This window comes from Gigantopelta aegis, chromosome 6, assembly GCF_016097555.1.
Source record: "Gigantopelta aegis isolate Gae_Host chromosome 6, Gae_host_genome, whole genome shotgun sequence".
In the NCBI taxonomy this organism is placed as follows: domain Eukaryota; kingdom Metazoa; phylum Mollusca; class Gastropoda; order Neomphalida; family Peltospiridae; genus Gigantopelta; species Gigantopelta aegis.
In genome coordinates this window covers 70466651-70486070 of record NC_054704.1, presented here as the reverse complement: position 1 = coordinate 70486070, position 19420 = coordinate 70466651, and the positions used below count along the sequence as shown (strand labels likewise).

Here is a 19420-nt window from a genome sequence, read left to right as displayed (position 1 = left end):
TGCCAGTCAACAATGCCGCACGTTGTTTAAGCGCGAATTAAACGTTTTTCAACAAATAGGGTCTATGAGCGCTGACACAGCATCAAATGTTTAACACAGACCCTAAGCAAGCCTTCTCAGATTAGACCATAAAATCCAGACCACAATTAAATATTTAAATTCTATCCCCCCCAAAAACCCTAAACAAACTGGGTGGTCAAATAAACTAATCACAGCGAAATAATGCCAGACCAATGTTCATAAAAAAAATGTTTACCAAAATAAATTCCCAGTAACCATAGCAACTTACTGCGAACTTGACTTGAGCAGATCACGTGACCTCCGTGCACCAACCAGCAAGTTTCCGGTGATTCCTCCGAGACCAATGACGAGAATAATCCACGCGACCAGTGACGCAAATGGCACGTGCGACAGACATTTGATGATCTTCTCACAGCACGTAGCATTTCGAGCTGAAAAATAGCACAAAAACAAGTATTCATTAAAGCTGCAATATTGGCTATATATAAGATATATATTTCATCATTTAACCGTATTGAATGGATAATGCACATTAAAGAAGCAATCTCTAAGTTGCATAATGGCCAAACATTTTAATTAATTTTGTTGTCAAATTTAAAGACAATGGGCCGAATTTACGAAGTTCGTTTTTGTCTTACACGCGTGTAACTATATACATTATCAGCATTCGAAATAAGCACTTGTCCGTTTGTCCTGACAAGTGAAAATCTATTCGGACAAACGAAATGTACCTTGGTGGTTGTCCTGTGGACACGTGAAAATGTTCAATGCAGTTTCATTTTAAGCAATCAAAACCATCATCCTTGTACTTAAAACAAACAAACCAGTTATTTGGACAAATGAAAATATTGGCGGACAAGCAGATTTCTAGATGTATTTGTCTCTTTGACCAGTAAAAAGGTCTGCTTATTTCTATCAGCCGTGCTTAAGAAAAACAGGCTTTGTAAATTTGGCCTTGTAGTTTATTGCATTAAGTATTACAAAAGAAAGAAAGAAAGACAGAAAGAAATGTTTTATTTAACGACGTACTCAACACATTTTGTTTACGGTTATATGGCGTCAGACATATGGTTAAGGACCACACAGATATTGGGAGAAGAAACCCGCTGTCGCCACTTCATGGGCTACTCTTTTCGATTAGCAGCAAGGGATCTTTTATATGCACCATCCCAAATACAGGGTAGTACATACCACGGCCTTTGATATACCAGTCGTGGTGCATTGGCTGGAACGAGAAATAGCCCAATGGGCCTGCCGATGGGGATCGATCCCAGACCGACCGCGCATCGACTGAGCGCTTTACCACTTGGCTACGTCCAGCCCTATATTACAAAAGAATACTTATAGCAAGTATAACTGCATCTCAATACCTAGAATTACACGCCCACACAACATAATGGGCCAAATTTACAAAGCCTGTTTAAGTCTTACACGCGTGGAACTATATACATTGACCATGCTTTTAAAACATTTGCGTTTAAGAAAAACAGGCTTCGTAAATTCGGCCTTATATATGCATATAAATTCCATGTACCAGTATTTTATAAATGTTTTTTTATTGCAAAATCCATTAAGGGTGACCGGCAGGTTAACACGTGTCGCCAAACATGGAATTTGAATTGCATTTCCTTACTGCTAAAGAATTTGCTATTATTTTAATGGATGTATGATGAATATTTTCTAAAGGAAACCACTGTTTACGTCGAATGGCAACACATTATAACTTTCATATTCTTTAGTTAACTAGTTAGGCTGGTATGTACTGAATTCGCACCCGAGCACCAGCTCCTACACAGAGCGAGTATTAACGACTCAATGGGTGGGTGTAAAGCCACTACATCGACCTCTCTTACGAACTACTAACAAACTAACCACTAACCCACTGTCATGGACAGACAGCCCAGGCAGCTGACCATCAGCGTGCTTGAACCTTAAAGGGACATACCCTAGTTTCAACCCGCGAAAATTAACACTAAGTTTAGTTAAAGGACAGACCCTAGGTTCAACCCGCGAAAATTAACACTAAGTTTAGTTAAAGGGACAGACCCTAGGTTCAACCCGCGAAAATTAACACTAAGTTTAGTTAAAGGGACAGACCCTAGTTTCAACCCGCGAAAATTAACACTAAGTTTAGTTAATCTACAAACCTGTAACATATTTGGATAAAGTTACAATTGAGTGAAACATGAATCTGTTACTTTGAAATGGTGAAATACCTTTAAAATAGACTAAAACTTGACTCCATAACTGTTTAAAAATATGGAAAATGCATTTTGTGACATTAAAAACACCAGGATGACCAAAAACACTTCAACTGTGCGGAAATGGATAATATAAACAATAAAATCTAAGTAAAGTATGATTTCAGTTTTCAAAAACGGCTCTAATAGTCAAAAATATATCTTAGTGTTTAAAAACTAGGGTGTGGCCCTTTAAGTGGATATAAGTACGGAAATAAACTAGAGGAAACAAAATATCGTCTGAAGCATACTCCATATGCCGATGTACCTTAGGCCGCAATTCTAGTACATCGGTTTAAACACGCATTTTTCACGGAAGAAAAATACATTAATATATTTAGAATAATAAAACAGACACATGTATTTTTATATATAAAAACGGATCAATGTATTTAGTATAATAACACAGACGAATGCATTTTAACTTATACAGTAAAATAAATCAATGTATTTAGTATAGTAAAATAGATCAATGTATTTTAATATAGTAAAGTAGGTAAATGTATTTAGTAATATAAATAAATGTCTTTAGTATAGGAAAATAAATAAATATATTTAGTAGGGTAAAATAGATCAATGACTCAGAAAAACTGAGCACGCAGTTCATGGTCCGCAGTGGACAACACACAGGTACTTGACACATATTGGTATAAATGTGTAAATTTTGTAAAATGTTTGAGTAAATCTGATATATATCCACTGTTTAGATCGGGCGCAACGAAATGTATGTCTCAAATAAAAACATGTTAACGACAACAAAAATAATAGGTATAAATATAGTCGAAAATATAATGGAAAAATGTAGCTGTTTTTTTTCTTTCTGTAAGATACATGTTAGAAATACCAAATGTTTGACATATAGTAGCCGATGATTAATAAACCAATGTGATCTAGTGTTTTCGTTAAACAAAACAAACTTTAACTTTTTAATTTGTATGTTGTATTCACCAGTGTCATCCAATGTCCCCATAACCCCTACCCACTCACACAATGGTGAGGAAAAGCTCTTGCAAGCGCCAACAAGGAAGAGAGATGAAATATCTTATTTCAAAATGCACTCGACACATTTTAATTACGGTTATATGGCGTTGGAAATGCGGTTACGGATGACAGAGATACACCGAGTTGTGGAGCACTGGCTGGAACACAAAATACCCCAGTGGGCCCAGCGTCGGCGATCGTTCCTAGATCGAACGCGTTTCAGGCGAACGCTTTACCACTGGGCTACGTTCCGGCCTGGGCCATCAAAGCTGAAGATGGCGACAAAATGGGGTGACCGTAAACGACCGTCCGTGTCATCGCAACACGTACTTTACATGTCATGTGTGCACATGACGTCACGAGTGTACACGCCACAAATCGCCGTGTGTGCACACCACAGGCCATGCATGTACGTGTAGACACAGCGGGTCGTCTGTGTATAAAGTCTACTGAATCCAGCGTAATGCTTTAATCAGCCATGTTTACCACGCCGAGAAGGCTAATATTATATCTTTGTTTTTCATTTGCCGGTGGAATCACGCACGTGTTGGTCTTATGTAAATTTTTACACGCGGTATACGTGTACACGTACTTTACGCGTCATACGCTTATTGCAAGAAATTGTATTCGTTCTCACGAGATCGCGTTACCGAAAATACAATATCGTACACTTATCTTACTGGAACTAGCATTAAGAATAGCAAAACACATTACTCATGTTAGAAATCTCATCTCCAACGCATTGGTTTTGCAGTCTAGAGCGGGTAAAAACACCTGTTGTGAACCACCAAAACCAAGAACTGCATATCAACTGGAAACCGCCCTCGCCGAAAACGGATCAGTTTGAACACACTATACAACCCGGACTGGTGAAAAAAAAAAGGGGGACACTGTGCTGTTGTTGTTGTAGAAAGAATGTGACACTCACAGGAGCAATTTCGTGAAAACTCGACATCTGGAACGCGAAATCTTATCTCGCAAGAAAATATTTCTCATGCAGTGTCGTGTCGCCAGCTCTTTTGGTTACTTTGAAAATAGTTCTCATTTCTTGAACCGTCGTATTTCTACGCAGTTGTAAAAATGCAGCCTTGTTCTACATGCTGTTCACACAACACGTATTATGATTTGTGTAGCCTGGGGCCTAATTCACTAAACTATCGCGATCTTGCCATGCAATTGCAAAACAAAAAGACAGGATTACTTGTGCCCAATCCTTTTGTGTGTGCGTGTGTATGCATGTATAAATAACAATTTGGGAATTGGGAACTCTATTAACGTGCCCATATCCTTAAAGGTTTTATATTGAAATTAGCTTCCGGCATACTTCGTAATTCATCCGAATCATTTCGTATACCCTCGGCATAATCCCGAATGTTTAAAAAAAAAAATCAAATCACTGGCATGATTTTGCAAGTAAGGTTTTGATTGGCTGAATGAAAGGTCAACTGGACATGAACTTCAACGGGATGCTTTTAGATCCACAGGTAATAGTAATTAACCAGTGGAGCTACATCATATGCAATAAAAAAGACATGCAAGGGCGCTGCGATGATGATGTTTAAGAGAGCTTACGGGAGTTCTGTGTATTAGGCCTCTGGTCGTCAGTTAGTGAGATGGCCAGAATTTTAATACCTGATAATCAGAAAACAGTAACAAGTCAATATTAAAATATTTATTAAAAATTTGATTACAACACACAGGCATATACATAAGCACGCATGCACGAACGCACATAATTATTCATACAAACACTACAATTAACTGTAAATGTCAAATCAATAGTAATGCATTTTAATGCTGTAGAAGAAGACGAAGACGAAGACGAAGAAGAAGAAGAAGAAGAAGAAGAAGAAGAAGAAGAAGAAAAGAAAAAGAACAAGAAAAGAAGAAGAAAAAGAAGAATATAATTTACTGTCAAAAAATTCAAGTTACACTGTAGACAAATTGTCAGGAAATAGTCCTAGGTGCGTGCTTATACAACTTAAAAGGCCAGTTAGAATTTAGTCTTCGTACATTGACTACACGCCATCTGTATATAGAGCGATACTTTACTGAAAGCTCGACTCAAAAGTTCAACGATTTACAAGCATGGAGCCGGGGTCCACGACCATGAACGTTTTCCAGTGATAAACACAGGATAGGGTTTGATATTTGCTTTATTTTCTCCGCGTACTAGCGCCCGCGCGTGCGTTCCAGCAGATATTACATTGCAAAATATGCCACCATTATCAAGATACTACATGATGTGTGTCATACTACAGAAAACAGGAAATTGTAACTTGAAATCAGCGGGAAGTCTGCGCGCTCTCGTATCATCATTAACAAGTCCGTACACCAGCATTCAGCTACAAATCCACCTCTCGGCTAGCACTATATACACGCAGGTTTCTCGCAATAGAACTCGCATTACATGTGAGGGTCTAAAGAAGAATTTTAAGCACTGCTAGAAATCGATGAACCTGGGTGTTGCGGTGCTCCAAGCGTATTGGTAGTTTTTACAGGGACAAGAAGGCATTAGTCATTACTGTACGTAATCTGTAAAACAGCACACGAGGTCATAAACGAGTTTCGATACACTTGAAGTCTCACTTGAATACAGCACGAATGTGTTTGTACGATTGATACAAAATAAACAGGCGCGGAGTCTTGGGGAAGGGGGGGGGGGGGAGAGAGAGAGGAGAGGAGCACACTTTCTTTCTTTTAAAATTTCACTCCAATTAGCAACCATTTGAAGTACGATCATGGAATTCTACAACCCCCTTCCCACTCCCAGTCCTTTGTAAAATCTCAGATCAGTCATGTCACTGACATTGTATACTCATTGAGTTTAAAGTTTGTTTTGTTTAACGATTAATTAATTCATCATCGGCTATTGGATTTCAAACATTTGGCACTTCTGACATTAGTTTTTATAGGAAATCCGCAACATTGTTCCATTAGCAGCAAGGGATCTTTTACATGCAATTTCCCACAGGTAGGACAACACATACCATGCCCGTTGATATACCAGTCGTGGACCACTGGTTGAGAGGGGGTACAACCTCAATCAAAGAATGGGTCTACCGAGGAGGGGTACGATTCCGTGACCCAAGCCTAGGTCGCATCCTGTAGTTAGTTCGTTTGTACGTATTTTCGTGCTTACATCCAATAAATTATCAAACACGCTGTCCTGGGCACACACACACACACACACACACAAACAAACACACACACACACACACACACACACACACACACACACACACACACACACACACACACACCTCAGTTATTTGTGCTATGTGTTCAGAACAGTGGGTTAGTGGTTAGTTGTTAGTGGTCAGTCAAAGAAATGTAATGGACTGACACCTATCCACTGCGTCGTTAAACTTACTCTTGGTGGGAGCCGGTACCGGGGTGCGAACACAGTACCTACCAACCTTATACCCGATGTCTTAACCACTACACCACCAAAGCCAGTCAGCCTGTGGTTTTGTCAACACCACTAACCAGCGGTTCGGGTAAGAAAACCCCTCTCACGTCCCACAGCTTCATTTGAATGGAGATGATTTCCGTTAATCAATTATTCACGAACGTGGAGAAAACGAACCGGAACAAACCCTAATTCACACATTAGCATTATTCGTGTAAAATGAGAATCTAACAAACGGGCGATCATTTCTCGAGGGAACGCGTGCCTCAACAGCATATTATTAAAACTCGATTCCATTTTCTAACCAACAGTTTCTCGTTGAAAAAAAAGGCACATGTGAGAAGTTGCAAACAGAAAGGAAAAAGGAAGAAACGGACATAAGCTACGAGACGGGATGGGACGGGGGATGTTCACAGGGGACACCCCCTCCCCCACCAGTGCTGGAACAAATCTTCGAATTCAGGCAAAAGTGATGAAGATATTCGAGCAAAAGGAGGCTCCGAGCCGACCTGAAACTATTTCACCATGTACTGGAATTCGAATTAGAGAATGAGAAAGAAAGTATTGAGAGAGAGAGAGAGAGAGAGAGAGAGAGAGAGAGAGAGAGAGAGAGAGAGAGAGAGAGAGAGAGAGAGAGGGGGGGAGAGCGCGAGAGAAAAAATGAGAGAGAGAGAGAGAGAGAGGGGGGAGCGCGAGAGTAAAATGAGAGAGAGAGAAAGAGAGAGAGAGAGAGAGAGAGAGAGAGAGAGAGAGAGAGAGAGAGAGAGAGTAAGGGATAAAGAAAAGGAAGACAGAATGAGAGTGTGGCTTTGCGCAATCAAACGTTTGTAGTTTCGACATATTACCATGGGTTACGTCAAACAGTTTATTTTACGCCTAACGTGGCATGACATCACATTATATTTAGTCAGCTAAGCATGTATATTTCCATAAGATGTGGATTAGCAAACAGGCCATTGGTCTAAGTTAAATACCTATCCACACATAATTACATAACTACCAAACTGAACATATTGGTTTAGTGCGGTAATATGTCACAATACGTTACTATAATGGATCAGACTTACATAGCATCGCATGTTACCATGTAGTCGAGTCATCAAAGGCTGACATTAGTTGAAAAGAAAACAGATACTAATTTATATGGTCCGACGAGCTAATGTACCACAGCACCATAGTGTTTGTTTTACCGTGGTGTGAAAGTGAGAACCCAATCTCGTTAACAGCGCAATTAAGTCTGGTTTCTATAAAGTCGCCAAGAGTCGCAGACCGACGCAGAATGACTTAAAACTAAAACTCTTGAGGCTTTGAAAGTTTATTTCGGTACACTCAGGCCGTCAAACAAGAGGCATATGAGCAATTATTGTACAATGGGTATTTACAATGATAAGATGACGACAGGAGTTCTTCGTAAAATATATACATACATGATTCAAAATAACTATACACACTATTTTAAATGAAGAAACATGGTGTAAAGACGACCAAAATTACTTACATATTGTAATTGGTATTTAGTGATACTGGAGAAGATGATTGTCTATGGTTTTACTGAATTTGCTTGTAATTTCAGAAATGAATTTTCAAAATTTCCGGAAAGTGCTTATGCTACCGGGTATTAGAAGTCACACTGCGGCAGATCCGCAAAGTCGAACACGTTTCAACCTTCCCAATCTGTAGTCGACCGTCGAAGACCGTCTGCAAAGGTGTTCTCATAAAGCTAGTGTTTTCTACGAGTCAGTCGCCGACTTGTTAAGGTTTCACACCACAATAAATTATTCCAAGCATTTCAATTCAATTTCTATGTCAGAATATATTCTGTGAAAAATACAACAGCGAGAGGGTCATGTGACTATTAGTTTTAGAGAGTACTCTCCCTTGACAATTACCGTGCCAAAAATATAGGTCAACCACTAACATTTTTAGTTCGCCACCCTCATGCCAGAGCACCGCCTCATGTCGCTGTTATGCAAGTCAGTTAAAACTAAATATTGAAACCACTTTAACATTAAATTTATATTAAAATATTAAAAATATTCGATGTTTCGTCAGTGTAAAGACTAACATCATCAGAAGAATAAACAAAAGTTTTTTTTTTATTATTATTTAACAACACCACTGGAGCACATCGGCTATTGGATGTCAAACATTTGGTAATTCTGACTCGTAGTTATCAGAGGAAACCCGCTACATTTTTGTTTCTTCTAATTTAGCAAGGGATCTTTGATATGCACTTTCCCACAGACAGGAAAACACACACCACGGCCTTTGTCCAGTTGTGGTGCACTAATTGGAACGATAAAAAAAAACCCAGTCAGCTGAATGGATCCACCGAGGTGATTCGATCCTGTGACGCAAGCATCTCAAGCGAGAACTCAACCGACTGTGCTAAATCGCGCTCCCAGAAAAAAAAGCAAACAAATTAAATAAATATTACAAGTAACTTCAAATCAACGAGGTATTTAAATACTACAAAGGTCAGTCCACTTGAAATCATCAAAGAAAGATTTGAAAAGGCATATCAGAACTTTGTATTGAAGAAAATATATATATGAGGACCTATTTCCTAAAGGTTCTAATAGACCAAATCAGTTTCTATTGCCGATAATGTTAACGTTTACTAATAAAACTGATATGAGCAGCGTATCAACACACCCAGGAAGTACAGCAATAAAAAGTGTGGCACCTCACATCTAATCTACCTACAAGAAAATGGGGGGGGGGGGGGGGGGGGGGGGGGGGGGGGGTGTCACATAACATTTAAGAGATTTAATTAATATTTTTAATAGCATCCGTCATTTTTGCTGAAAATTGCAGTTCCTATTTTGGGGGTACCCTGCATTAGTTTCAATCTCTAGTATATACTGCGTAACAACTGTATAACAAATAAAAGTGTATTTATTTATTGTCAATGGATAATAGTATTTGCACAAATAATCAATGTCACATATTACTACCAATCACACCCATAGCTGCTTTTACTCCGTGAATAGTTGAACCTCGAACTTTGACACGGAACTCTCTTCTTTGGTACTATGCAACCTAAACCGGACTAATGGCAGGAACACAGCAAATGGTGGTGTGGTACTTTACATAGTGTATGAGAGCCAGGCTTTACAGCTGTTAGTCAATAATTCCTCGGTAAATGTGTACTCAGTGAGGATCAGTCGCTGTTTTTGTTCTCTGGCACCGGGATCAGCATGGGCACGGTCAGAAGCGAAAATTGTTGTTAGTAGGGAATTACCGAGGACATTCGATACTGCTTCAAAGTCATATATCTTGCTGACCAGTGGTCAGTCAGACGGCTACTGGTCAGGCAATTCATTCCGTACTGTGACCTCCAGGTGAACTAGTTCTCGGCCAGATGAATCGACTTCTGCACATTTGGGCTAGATAACGATGTTATGGGCATGGCACCAGCCGGCTAGAACTAGATATCGAGTTAGGTTTATAGTCTAGCATGTCGCTGGGGACGATATCTCTACACAAGATGGAACATAGATATATCATCTAGGTACAGTAGACTGACAGGTGCTCATAAACATTTCCCAGCCCCGAACCCACCTTATATTTCTTGAAATCTAGATGGTCACTTGTTAGGATAACGATTGTCAAAAGGCTACAAATAACAACTAAAGATATTATCTAAAATGTTACTTTGCAACAACCTAAATTAACAATAAGTACTAGTAATCAATTCGAATATAATTTCCTGAATGTGTGTAATAAATATGTTAATTAAAAAAGGACGTGCTGACCAAACTAAAGTCAGTTTGAGAACGTGAACACTAATAATTATATAATAATAATTGTCATTGAATAAATAGGTATAAAAACAAAAAACAATAACAACAGGACACTTGATATTTTAAGTATTACCTGTGTAATCCATGGTATCCTATATACTGACATACAGGACACGATGACATAGATGATTAGATGATATATTTAATACGTCGAATGTGCTGCAGGCACTTTTGTGAAGGAAATATCAAGATGTAGAATAATATACACTGAAGACGAAATCTTGCCAGTAGCGCATATTAAAGACACATAACCTAATTTAGATAACAAGCTACATTGAGCCCTCAAGATGGGTTGGCTCATTTGGAGCAAACAAACGTTTCTGTTATGGTTTTTGTATTTTATTATTAGCGAACCAGGTGTTCGGAATGTCTGCAACTTCTGACATTTTCACTGAAAATAGACAAGACCCCGGCTTATAAACCCTTAAACGTTAAGACTTGATGCTTTAACAAAAGTATATCCCACGCAAATAACATCTTGAGTCTAGAAGTTGGCGTTTTAAAAGCAGTGGTCTAGATTTTCTAAAGGTCATTATCATTTGCAAGACCAAGCTAATAAACGCTGCATGCTTTTTCCTCGCATGTAAAACTTATTAGAACTACGCCAAATGAAATCAAAATTTAATTTAAGCTCGTATCTCTGCATAAGAAAGAGTCCAAAATTTGTTTTGAAAATGTCCCGAGGGCATGTACTCATGGATCAATGTCAGACGTTTTGTCTGTGGTAGTCACTCTCCAGTATACGAGGCTTCTTTTCTGAATCGAGTGGAGGGAGCCTGACACTTCCTAAACTGGCTTCACATTAAAACGTAAAATCATTTTAAAAAAAGGTTTTTGCACAAGACAAAGTTCAAGAGATATTTGGGCGTCGCGAAAATCGGATGGCATGGACTCACAGATAACTGTGTTCACAAATATGATAATCACACAGGATATATAGGAACTATTATACATTTAAAAACAAATGTCTGGGTGGGGTTGGTTGGGGGAAGGGTTGTAGTTGTATTACTAATACTGCCATACAAAATAAGCGATTTGAGGACTGGCCCACCCGCAACGTTGCAAGGTCACATCTGGAACCACTGGTGTTTAGAAAGAACTTTACATAACTGTATGCGATGGTCTGATCGGCCACGTTTTAGAAACGTTTAGCAGGTCTGCTGTTAATATAAACAATAATACCAGATACACGATTATTATTCAATACCATTAGCTGGAACCAACCCATTGCAGGCAGGGCACCCGCCGTTTCTCAAAATATAGCCCTGGTGTTCTCTAGGCGACTCAAAATATTATAATAGTGTTTTCATTTTCAGTCTGATGACATGTACATCGACCCACTGCATGAAGTCGAGAACACTTGGTCTATAAAACACGGCTAATGTTATTAATGCCTGGTAAATGACACAAGTCCAGACATGATAATAGCGAGACCTTTAAAATGGGGGAAAAAAAGAATAATGTAAACTCGCTAAAAAAGTTGTTTCATTTGGAATAGTCTGATATATATATACATGTGTGTGTGTGTGTGTGTGTATATTATATATATATATATATATATATATATATATATATATATATATATATATATATATATACCGAAGCCGGTGATTCCATGCCCGTAACTCACCTTCTACCCAGGACAGAGACGAAGAGAGAGACGAAGAGAGAGAGAGAGAGAGAGAGAGAGAGAGAGAGAGAGAGAGAGAGAGAGAGAGAGAGAGACAGACAGAGAGACAGAGAGAGACAGATACAGAGACACACAGAGAGACACACAGTGAGAGAGAGAGAGAGAGAGAGAGAGAGAGAGAGAGAGAGAGAGAGAGAGAGAGAGACAGAGAGAGACAGAGACAGAGAGAGACAGATACATAGACACAGAGAGACACACAGTGAAAGAGAGAGAGAGAGAGAGAGAGAGAGAGAGAGAGAGAGAGAGAGAGAGAGAGAGAGAGACAGACAGACAGACAGACAGACAGACATACAGACATACAGGGAGGAAGACAGTGGTGCAGGGTAACAAGTACAGCAAACAATGAGTTAAAATCGCCGACTCAAGTTATCGGGAAGTGGAAAATAGTTTCTACGATTACAGCCCTTTTTTACCGTTAACTTACAAATTAGGCTACTTAAAACTGCCTTAAATTATCAATATTGGCAAATCAACTTTGTTTCTTTCCCCCGCTCAAAAATACTTAGAAACAGCAACACCAACAAAAAGGTACGCATCCCAGAAACTACAATCAGTGGCTTTAAGGTTTAGACAATTAGTGGGGTTGAGGTGGGGGCTTTCGACTCCCTAATCTCTGCGACCCATGGGAATACTGGATAAAAATAGACATACAACCATAGGCGACCGATATTACAAGGCTGAAATTAACTGATATGAGCCTTGGGGACAATGCTGCTGAACTAAATTAGTTTACAGATTTCATCAACGAGCTCTGTAGAAAAAAAAGGGGAGACTGCGAATATATACAGCAGGTCCTGACCAGAACAGAGACTAGGAAATTCCTGGTTCAGAAATAGAAGCAAACAGCTTACAGCGGAATGGCCCTCGAGACGACGTAATTAGAATAACCCGAGACGTCCATCATCACTGCTACTCGTCAATTACTGCCCGGCCCAGACGAGGGGCCAATACGATACTCGAGCCCTGTTCAAAGACAGAGCTACCGACTGCTACCGACTGCTACCACTACAGTGGAAGAATAATCAGCGATGATTCGTCTTGTCGGGCTGTTCCGGTGTCGGTGACTTTAATAACACCTATAGATCACTTCACTGGAGTTAATCACACACTTTGTCTATTATGCATGCAACAAATAATCTATCTATAACATAAAATGCGCAAGGCCTTTTTAACGGTTTCCGATCGTTCTGATATCTTCTCGTCCACGGGCCGCTAACATCCATAGACCGCTAACATCAAAGATCACCTCACTGGAGTTAATCACACAGTTTGTCTATTAAAATAAAGTTTGTTTTATTTAACGACGCCGCTAGAGCACATTGATTTTTTATCTTATCATCGGCTATTGGACGTCAAACATATGGTCATTCTGACACTGTTTTTAGAGGAAACCCGCTGTCGCCACATAGGCTACTCTTTTTACGACAGGCAGCAAGGGATCTTTTATTTGCGCTTCCCACAGGCAGGATAGCACAAAGCAAGGCCTTTGTTGAACCAGTTATGGATCACTGGTCGGTGCAAGTGGTTTACACCTACCCAATGAGCCTTGCGGAGCACTCACTCAGGGTTTGGAGTCGGTATCTCGATTAAAAATCCCATGCCTCGACTGGGATCCGAACCCAGTACCTACCAGCCTGTAGACCGATGGCCTGCCACGACGCCACCGAGGCCGGTTTTTGTCTATTAATACATGCAATATATAATCTATCTATAACATATACTCTTCAAAAAAGTAGGGAAACTCTAATAAGAATTTACAATTGCCACAATTATAAGGTATATTAGCTGTGGGGAATGGATATATGATAATAGTGAATTAATTGGGCAAACATTACAACCGGTAGTTCAGTATTACAGTAGGTTTTATGACCACCAAAGATCTTGAAGGACGATTGGGGTTAGAAGTGAAATTTGAAAGTTGACGGGTTTTTTAAGCAGTAAATCGCAAATTCAAACAATAAAAATGACTAAAAACAAAACAATAACAACTGTATGATCAACAGAATGAAAAAGATTGACAGAAATAATGTTACACAGTGATTAATGGACCTTCCTGGAAATTGTCAAAATCGAGAATGACACCCCAAGCACGTGTACGGGGCAACTGCGTGATGCATGTGCAAACTATGGAATGTGTTTCGGTGTGTTGATAAACATACCTGAACGTTCTTTACTAGGATGTCTGTGGTCTAATAGTTGATATTAATATTTCAGGTTCCCCTACGTTTTTTTGAAGAGTATATAATACGCATGGCCTTTTCAACGGTTTCCGATTGTTCTGACCGCTTCTTCTCCATAGACAACTAACATCCATTGACTAAGACCGCCAACATCCATAGATCACTAACATCCATAGATCACTAACATCCATAGATCACCTCACTGGAGTTAATCACACACTTTTGTCTATTATGCATGCAACAAATAATATATCTATAACATAAAATGCGCAAGGCCTTTTTAACGGTTTCCGATCGTTCTGATATCTTCTCGTCCACGGGCCGCTAACATCCATAGACCGCTAACATCACAGATCACCTCACTGGAGTTAATCACACAGTTTGTCTATTAATGCATGCAATATATAATCTATCTATAACATATACTCTTCAAAAAAGTAGGGAAACTCTAATAAGAATTTACAATTGCCACAATTATAAGGTATATTAGATGTGGGGAATGGTTATATGATAATAGTGAATTAATTGGGCAAACATTACAACCGGTAGTTCAGTATTACAATAGATTTTATGACCACCAAAGATCTTGAAGGACGATTGGGGTTAGAAGTGAAATTTGAAAGTTGACGGGGTTTTTTAGCAGTAAATCGCAAATTCAAATAATAAAAATGACTAAAAACAAAACAATAACAACTGTATGATCAACAGAATGAAAAAGATTGACAGAAATAATGTTACACAGTGATTAATGGACCTTCCTGGAAATTGTCAAAATCGAGAATGACACCCCAAGCACGTGTACGGGGCAACTGCGTGATGCATGTGCAAACTATGGAATGTGTTTCGGTGTGTTGATAAACAGACCTGAACGTTCTTTACTAGGATGTCTGTAGTCTAATAGTTGATATTAATATTTCAGGTTCCCCTACTTTTTTTGAAGAGTATATAATACGCATGGCCTTTTCAACGGTTTCCGATTGTTCTGACCGCTTCTTCTCCATAGACAACTAACATCCATTGACTAAGACCGCCAACATCCATAGATCACTAACATCCATAGATCACTAACATCCATAGATCACCTCACTGGAGTTAATCACACACTTTTGTCTATTATGCATGCAACAAATAATATATCTATACCATATAATACGCAGGACCTTTTTAACAGTTTCCCACCGCTCTGACCGCTTCTCCTCTTTTGATATGTACAGCCTTCTTTGTCGCATTTCGAAACGATCTTTTTGCGTTCAGATCCAGTCGACTACCGTAAACACATCGTGCTAAATATTGCGTACAAAGTCGAATTCCATAAATAGGCCTGCAACCGTAATGGAGGCCGCCATCTTAGTTGTTTAACACAGACGTGGCTATATACACGGCGACCGTGTATTTAGCCTCGGCTAATGAGGGCTGAATATCTACACGGCGGTCATATTTTTGGAAGAAAGCCCAGTATAAGGCCATCACACTTTTCCGTGCACAGCACAGGTTGCATCTATTATGTATATTATATAAAAGATGTAAGTGTTACGATGGCACATTTGTTAAATGTTCTCTCTCGTCGTGCAGTGATGCTAAATACCATGCTGATAACAAAACCCTGATTATCGCAATCATTAATAACTACATACACAAACTAACTAATATATTACCGAATGTCATGATCGCGTATATATCTAGCTTGAGGTTCAAGAACGCTATCCTGGGCACACACTTCCAAGACAATGGGTTGTTAGCTGATACTAGTGTTTAGTGACAGAGATGTCGGTTTAGTCACTGTGTGAAAGCCGGTACCGTGAAGCGAACCCAGTACCTATAAGCCCTAAATGGCTGTTAACACCACCGAGGCAGGTGTTTTGTAAGAGGCGCAACAAATTAGCATCTTGATAAATGTGTTACAATAATATTTGTATACACACGCCTGTATATGATTAAAACAAAAATAAACACAAGTGCAACGGTTAATATTTAATAAAATAATTTATGCTGACATGGCTTGACTCTGAACCGAAAAAAGGATAAGAAAAACACTACAGAGGACGAGGGTTACTGATCCATGTTGAAGATTCTCTAACAGATTGCGCTTTCACCTGATATACACACAGACAGAAGTGCACCCTAGCCACTGGAAGAACTTAGTCACAGGAACAGATGGTCTCTCTTCAACGAAATGCAAGATGGCCAAACGATGGGTGATCCTGTTATGAATGCAGGGCTGTTCCGAAAGGAACCATATTGGCACCGTGATTTTTATTTTATATCCGGTGCAGCTACAGCAATAAACTTTTTAAAATACAATTAAACAGCATTGAAAACACTTCAGTAAATTTGTTTTCCTTTTAATATTACTTTTCAATAGCCAAAACTTACAACATTATGCTTGTTAGCGTAATGTCAGAGTACTGTAATCATTTTCAAAACAAACTGTTTATCCTGTTTAAAATGAAAACGTTAGTGCGTCACAGGACCGGCCTCGGTGGCGTGGTGGTAGGCCATCGGTCTATAGGCTGGTAGGTACTGGGTTCGGATCCCAGTCGAGGCATGGGATTTTTAATCCAGATACCGACTCCAAACCCTGAGCGACTGCTCCGCTAGGCTCAATGGGTAGGTGTAAACCACTTGCACCGACCAGTGATCCATAACTGGTTCAACAAAGGCCATGGTTTGTGCTATCCTGCCTGTGGGAAGCGCAAATAAAAGATCCCTTGCTGCTAATCGGAAGAGTAGCCCATGTAGTGGCGACAGCGGGTTTCCTCTCAAAATCTGTGTGGTCCTTAACCATATGTCTGACGCAATATAACCGTAAATAAAATGTGTTGACTACATCGTTAAATAAAACATGTCTTTCTTTCTTTAGTGTGTCACAGGGCCAAAGAAACTGGGGAGGGAGCCTGTGTCCCCTCTCTCGACGACGTAAATATAATATCGGGGGGTCCTACTCTATATACAGATTAAAAAAAAAATGGCTTGTGCCCCTCTCACCACCATCGTACTGACTGAGCTAGATATCGCTCCATTAGCATGAGAGAGAGAGAGAGAGAGAGAGAGAGAGAGAGAGAGAGAGAGAGAGAGAGAGAGAGAGAGAGAGAGAGAGAGAGAGAGAGAGAGAGAGAGAGAGAGAGAGAGAAAACCCCAAGGTACACGGTCTTCTCATCATCATATTAAAAACCAACACCTGTCATGTTCCTACTTGAGGTCCTCTCAATAAATATAATTAATCACTACAATATTTTAACACTATCCATTTTAATAGCTTGCAGAGAAAGGAAATGGGTTGGATAGTTTAGCTGTGGCCATGGCAACCGGGGCATGATGTGAACATAATTGTCGGTGGCAGACCATTAACCTGTGATTAGCATTCAGTGCAAAGTAATCGGATATTTATATTGGGCTGGACAAAATGAGTGAATATATTCCTATATGAGAGAATGAGAGAGAGAGAGAGAGAGAGAGAGAGAGAGAGAGAGAGAGAGAGAGAGAGAGAGAGAGAGAGAGAGAGAGAGAGAGACAGAGACAGACAGAGACAGAGACAGAGACAGACAGACAGACAGATAGAAGAATAACAAAGGCGAAATAACAACTGAGAGAAAAGACAACCTGAAAAGTTCAATATCATATTTGATATTTTTATAAAAGAAATTAAAACTGGAATTGATGATACTAAAATACTGTATAATTGTGTTTGCTGAAAAACTTGGATTATTAACAAGTGGCCCTGGTGTGTCGTGGTATCAGTTATGTAAACAATGATTCTGTGTTGAGATTATTTGTCGGAATTACCAAATGTTTGACATCCAATAGTCAATGGTCAATTAAGCAATGTGTTTTAGTCGTGTCTTTAAACACACTTTAACTTTACGTTTAAGGTTAATTATTTCATTTCAACTTATTTTCATGCTTATATCCAATTAAGGTTCAAGCATGCTGTCCTGAGCACATACCTCAACTATCTGGGCTGTCTGTCATGACAGTGGGTTAGTTGTTAATTGTTAGTGGTTTATGAGGGAGAAGAGGGTGTAGTAGTCTTACACCTACTCGTTGAGTCGTCAAAACTCGTTGTGGGTGGGAGCCGGTACCGGACTGCGAACCCTGTACCTACCAGCCATATATCCGATGGCTTAATCACGACACCGAGGCTGGTTACGGTTAATCAGTTAAGCCTATATTGTGCACTTGTAAAATTACGTAATACTACAGGCTTCGTATATAACCAATAAAATAGTATTTTGCCGTTGGCTTTTAATATATAAACTGAAGAACTAAGACGTTTTTTTATGTTTTTATTATTCGATCAAACGATTAGATGCAAACGCCAAAAAACAAACAAACAAACAACAACCCCCAAAACCAAAAACAAATACCAATGTTATTTGTAGCCATTCATCTTCAAATACAGTTATTAAACGCCATTTCCTATAATCAGATATCTTCCTTTATTTATTTCTCCTTCCAGCTATATCGCACCATTCAATCTCTACTATGTGATGACATGGTATTATACAATTTAAATCCAAGAAAAGATGATCATTCAAGGAAATGATTACTAGAAGAAAAAGTACTGAGTTTTCTAATCGATTGCTTTGAACGTGGTCCAGTAAGACTACTTCGTCGCCTAGTATTTGTCTGCACATCATATATTATTCATAGCGTGTGGATTTTTTTTCCCCATTCTATTAATGACACACAAGTAGACTAGTGTCGGTGTTCCGTTTGATGTCGCTCATGCAGCGTAACGTATGGCGGTGAGATATTGCCTTCAATTATACTTGGTAATTTTCTACTAGAATGCACAATGGACGTATTCGAAGTTATAGTTCAGAGGCGGATCTAGGGTGTGCGCGCGCGCGCGCGCGCGCGTGTGTGTGTGTGTGTGTGTGTGTGTGTGTGTGTGGAACCAGGGAAACCGTCGCCCCCTAAATATATTCAGTGCTTCTTTTATTCTGGCCTTTTTAAAAAAGTTAATTGGGTTGCCCTTTTCACGAGTTGGTCCATGTACCCTTTTCCTTGTAGTCCCCAACCCCCCCCCCCCCCCCCCCCCCCCCTCAAAAAAATGTCTGCATCCGTCCCTGTAGTATGTAATGCCAAAA

The 19420-nt window shown here is 39.5% G+C and overlaps 1 protein-coding gene across 4 annotated transcripts in view; it reads right to left on the bottom strand.

The window, feature by feature from the left end:
* LOC121375727 (neuronal membrane glycoprotein M6-a-like) overlaps nucleotides 1-19420 on the bottom strand; it is a 128790-nt gene that overhangs the window by 31797 nt on the left and 77573 nt on the right. For all 4 annotated transcript variants that reach the window (XM_041503330.1, XM_041503329.1, XM_041503327.1 and 1 more), the window contains one exon: nucleotides 290-452. In XM_041503330.1, the coding sequence (XP_041359264.1) occupies nucleotides 290-452 (163 nt within the window). The remainder of the gene's footprint in view (nucleotides 1-289; nucleotides 453-19420) is intronic.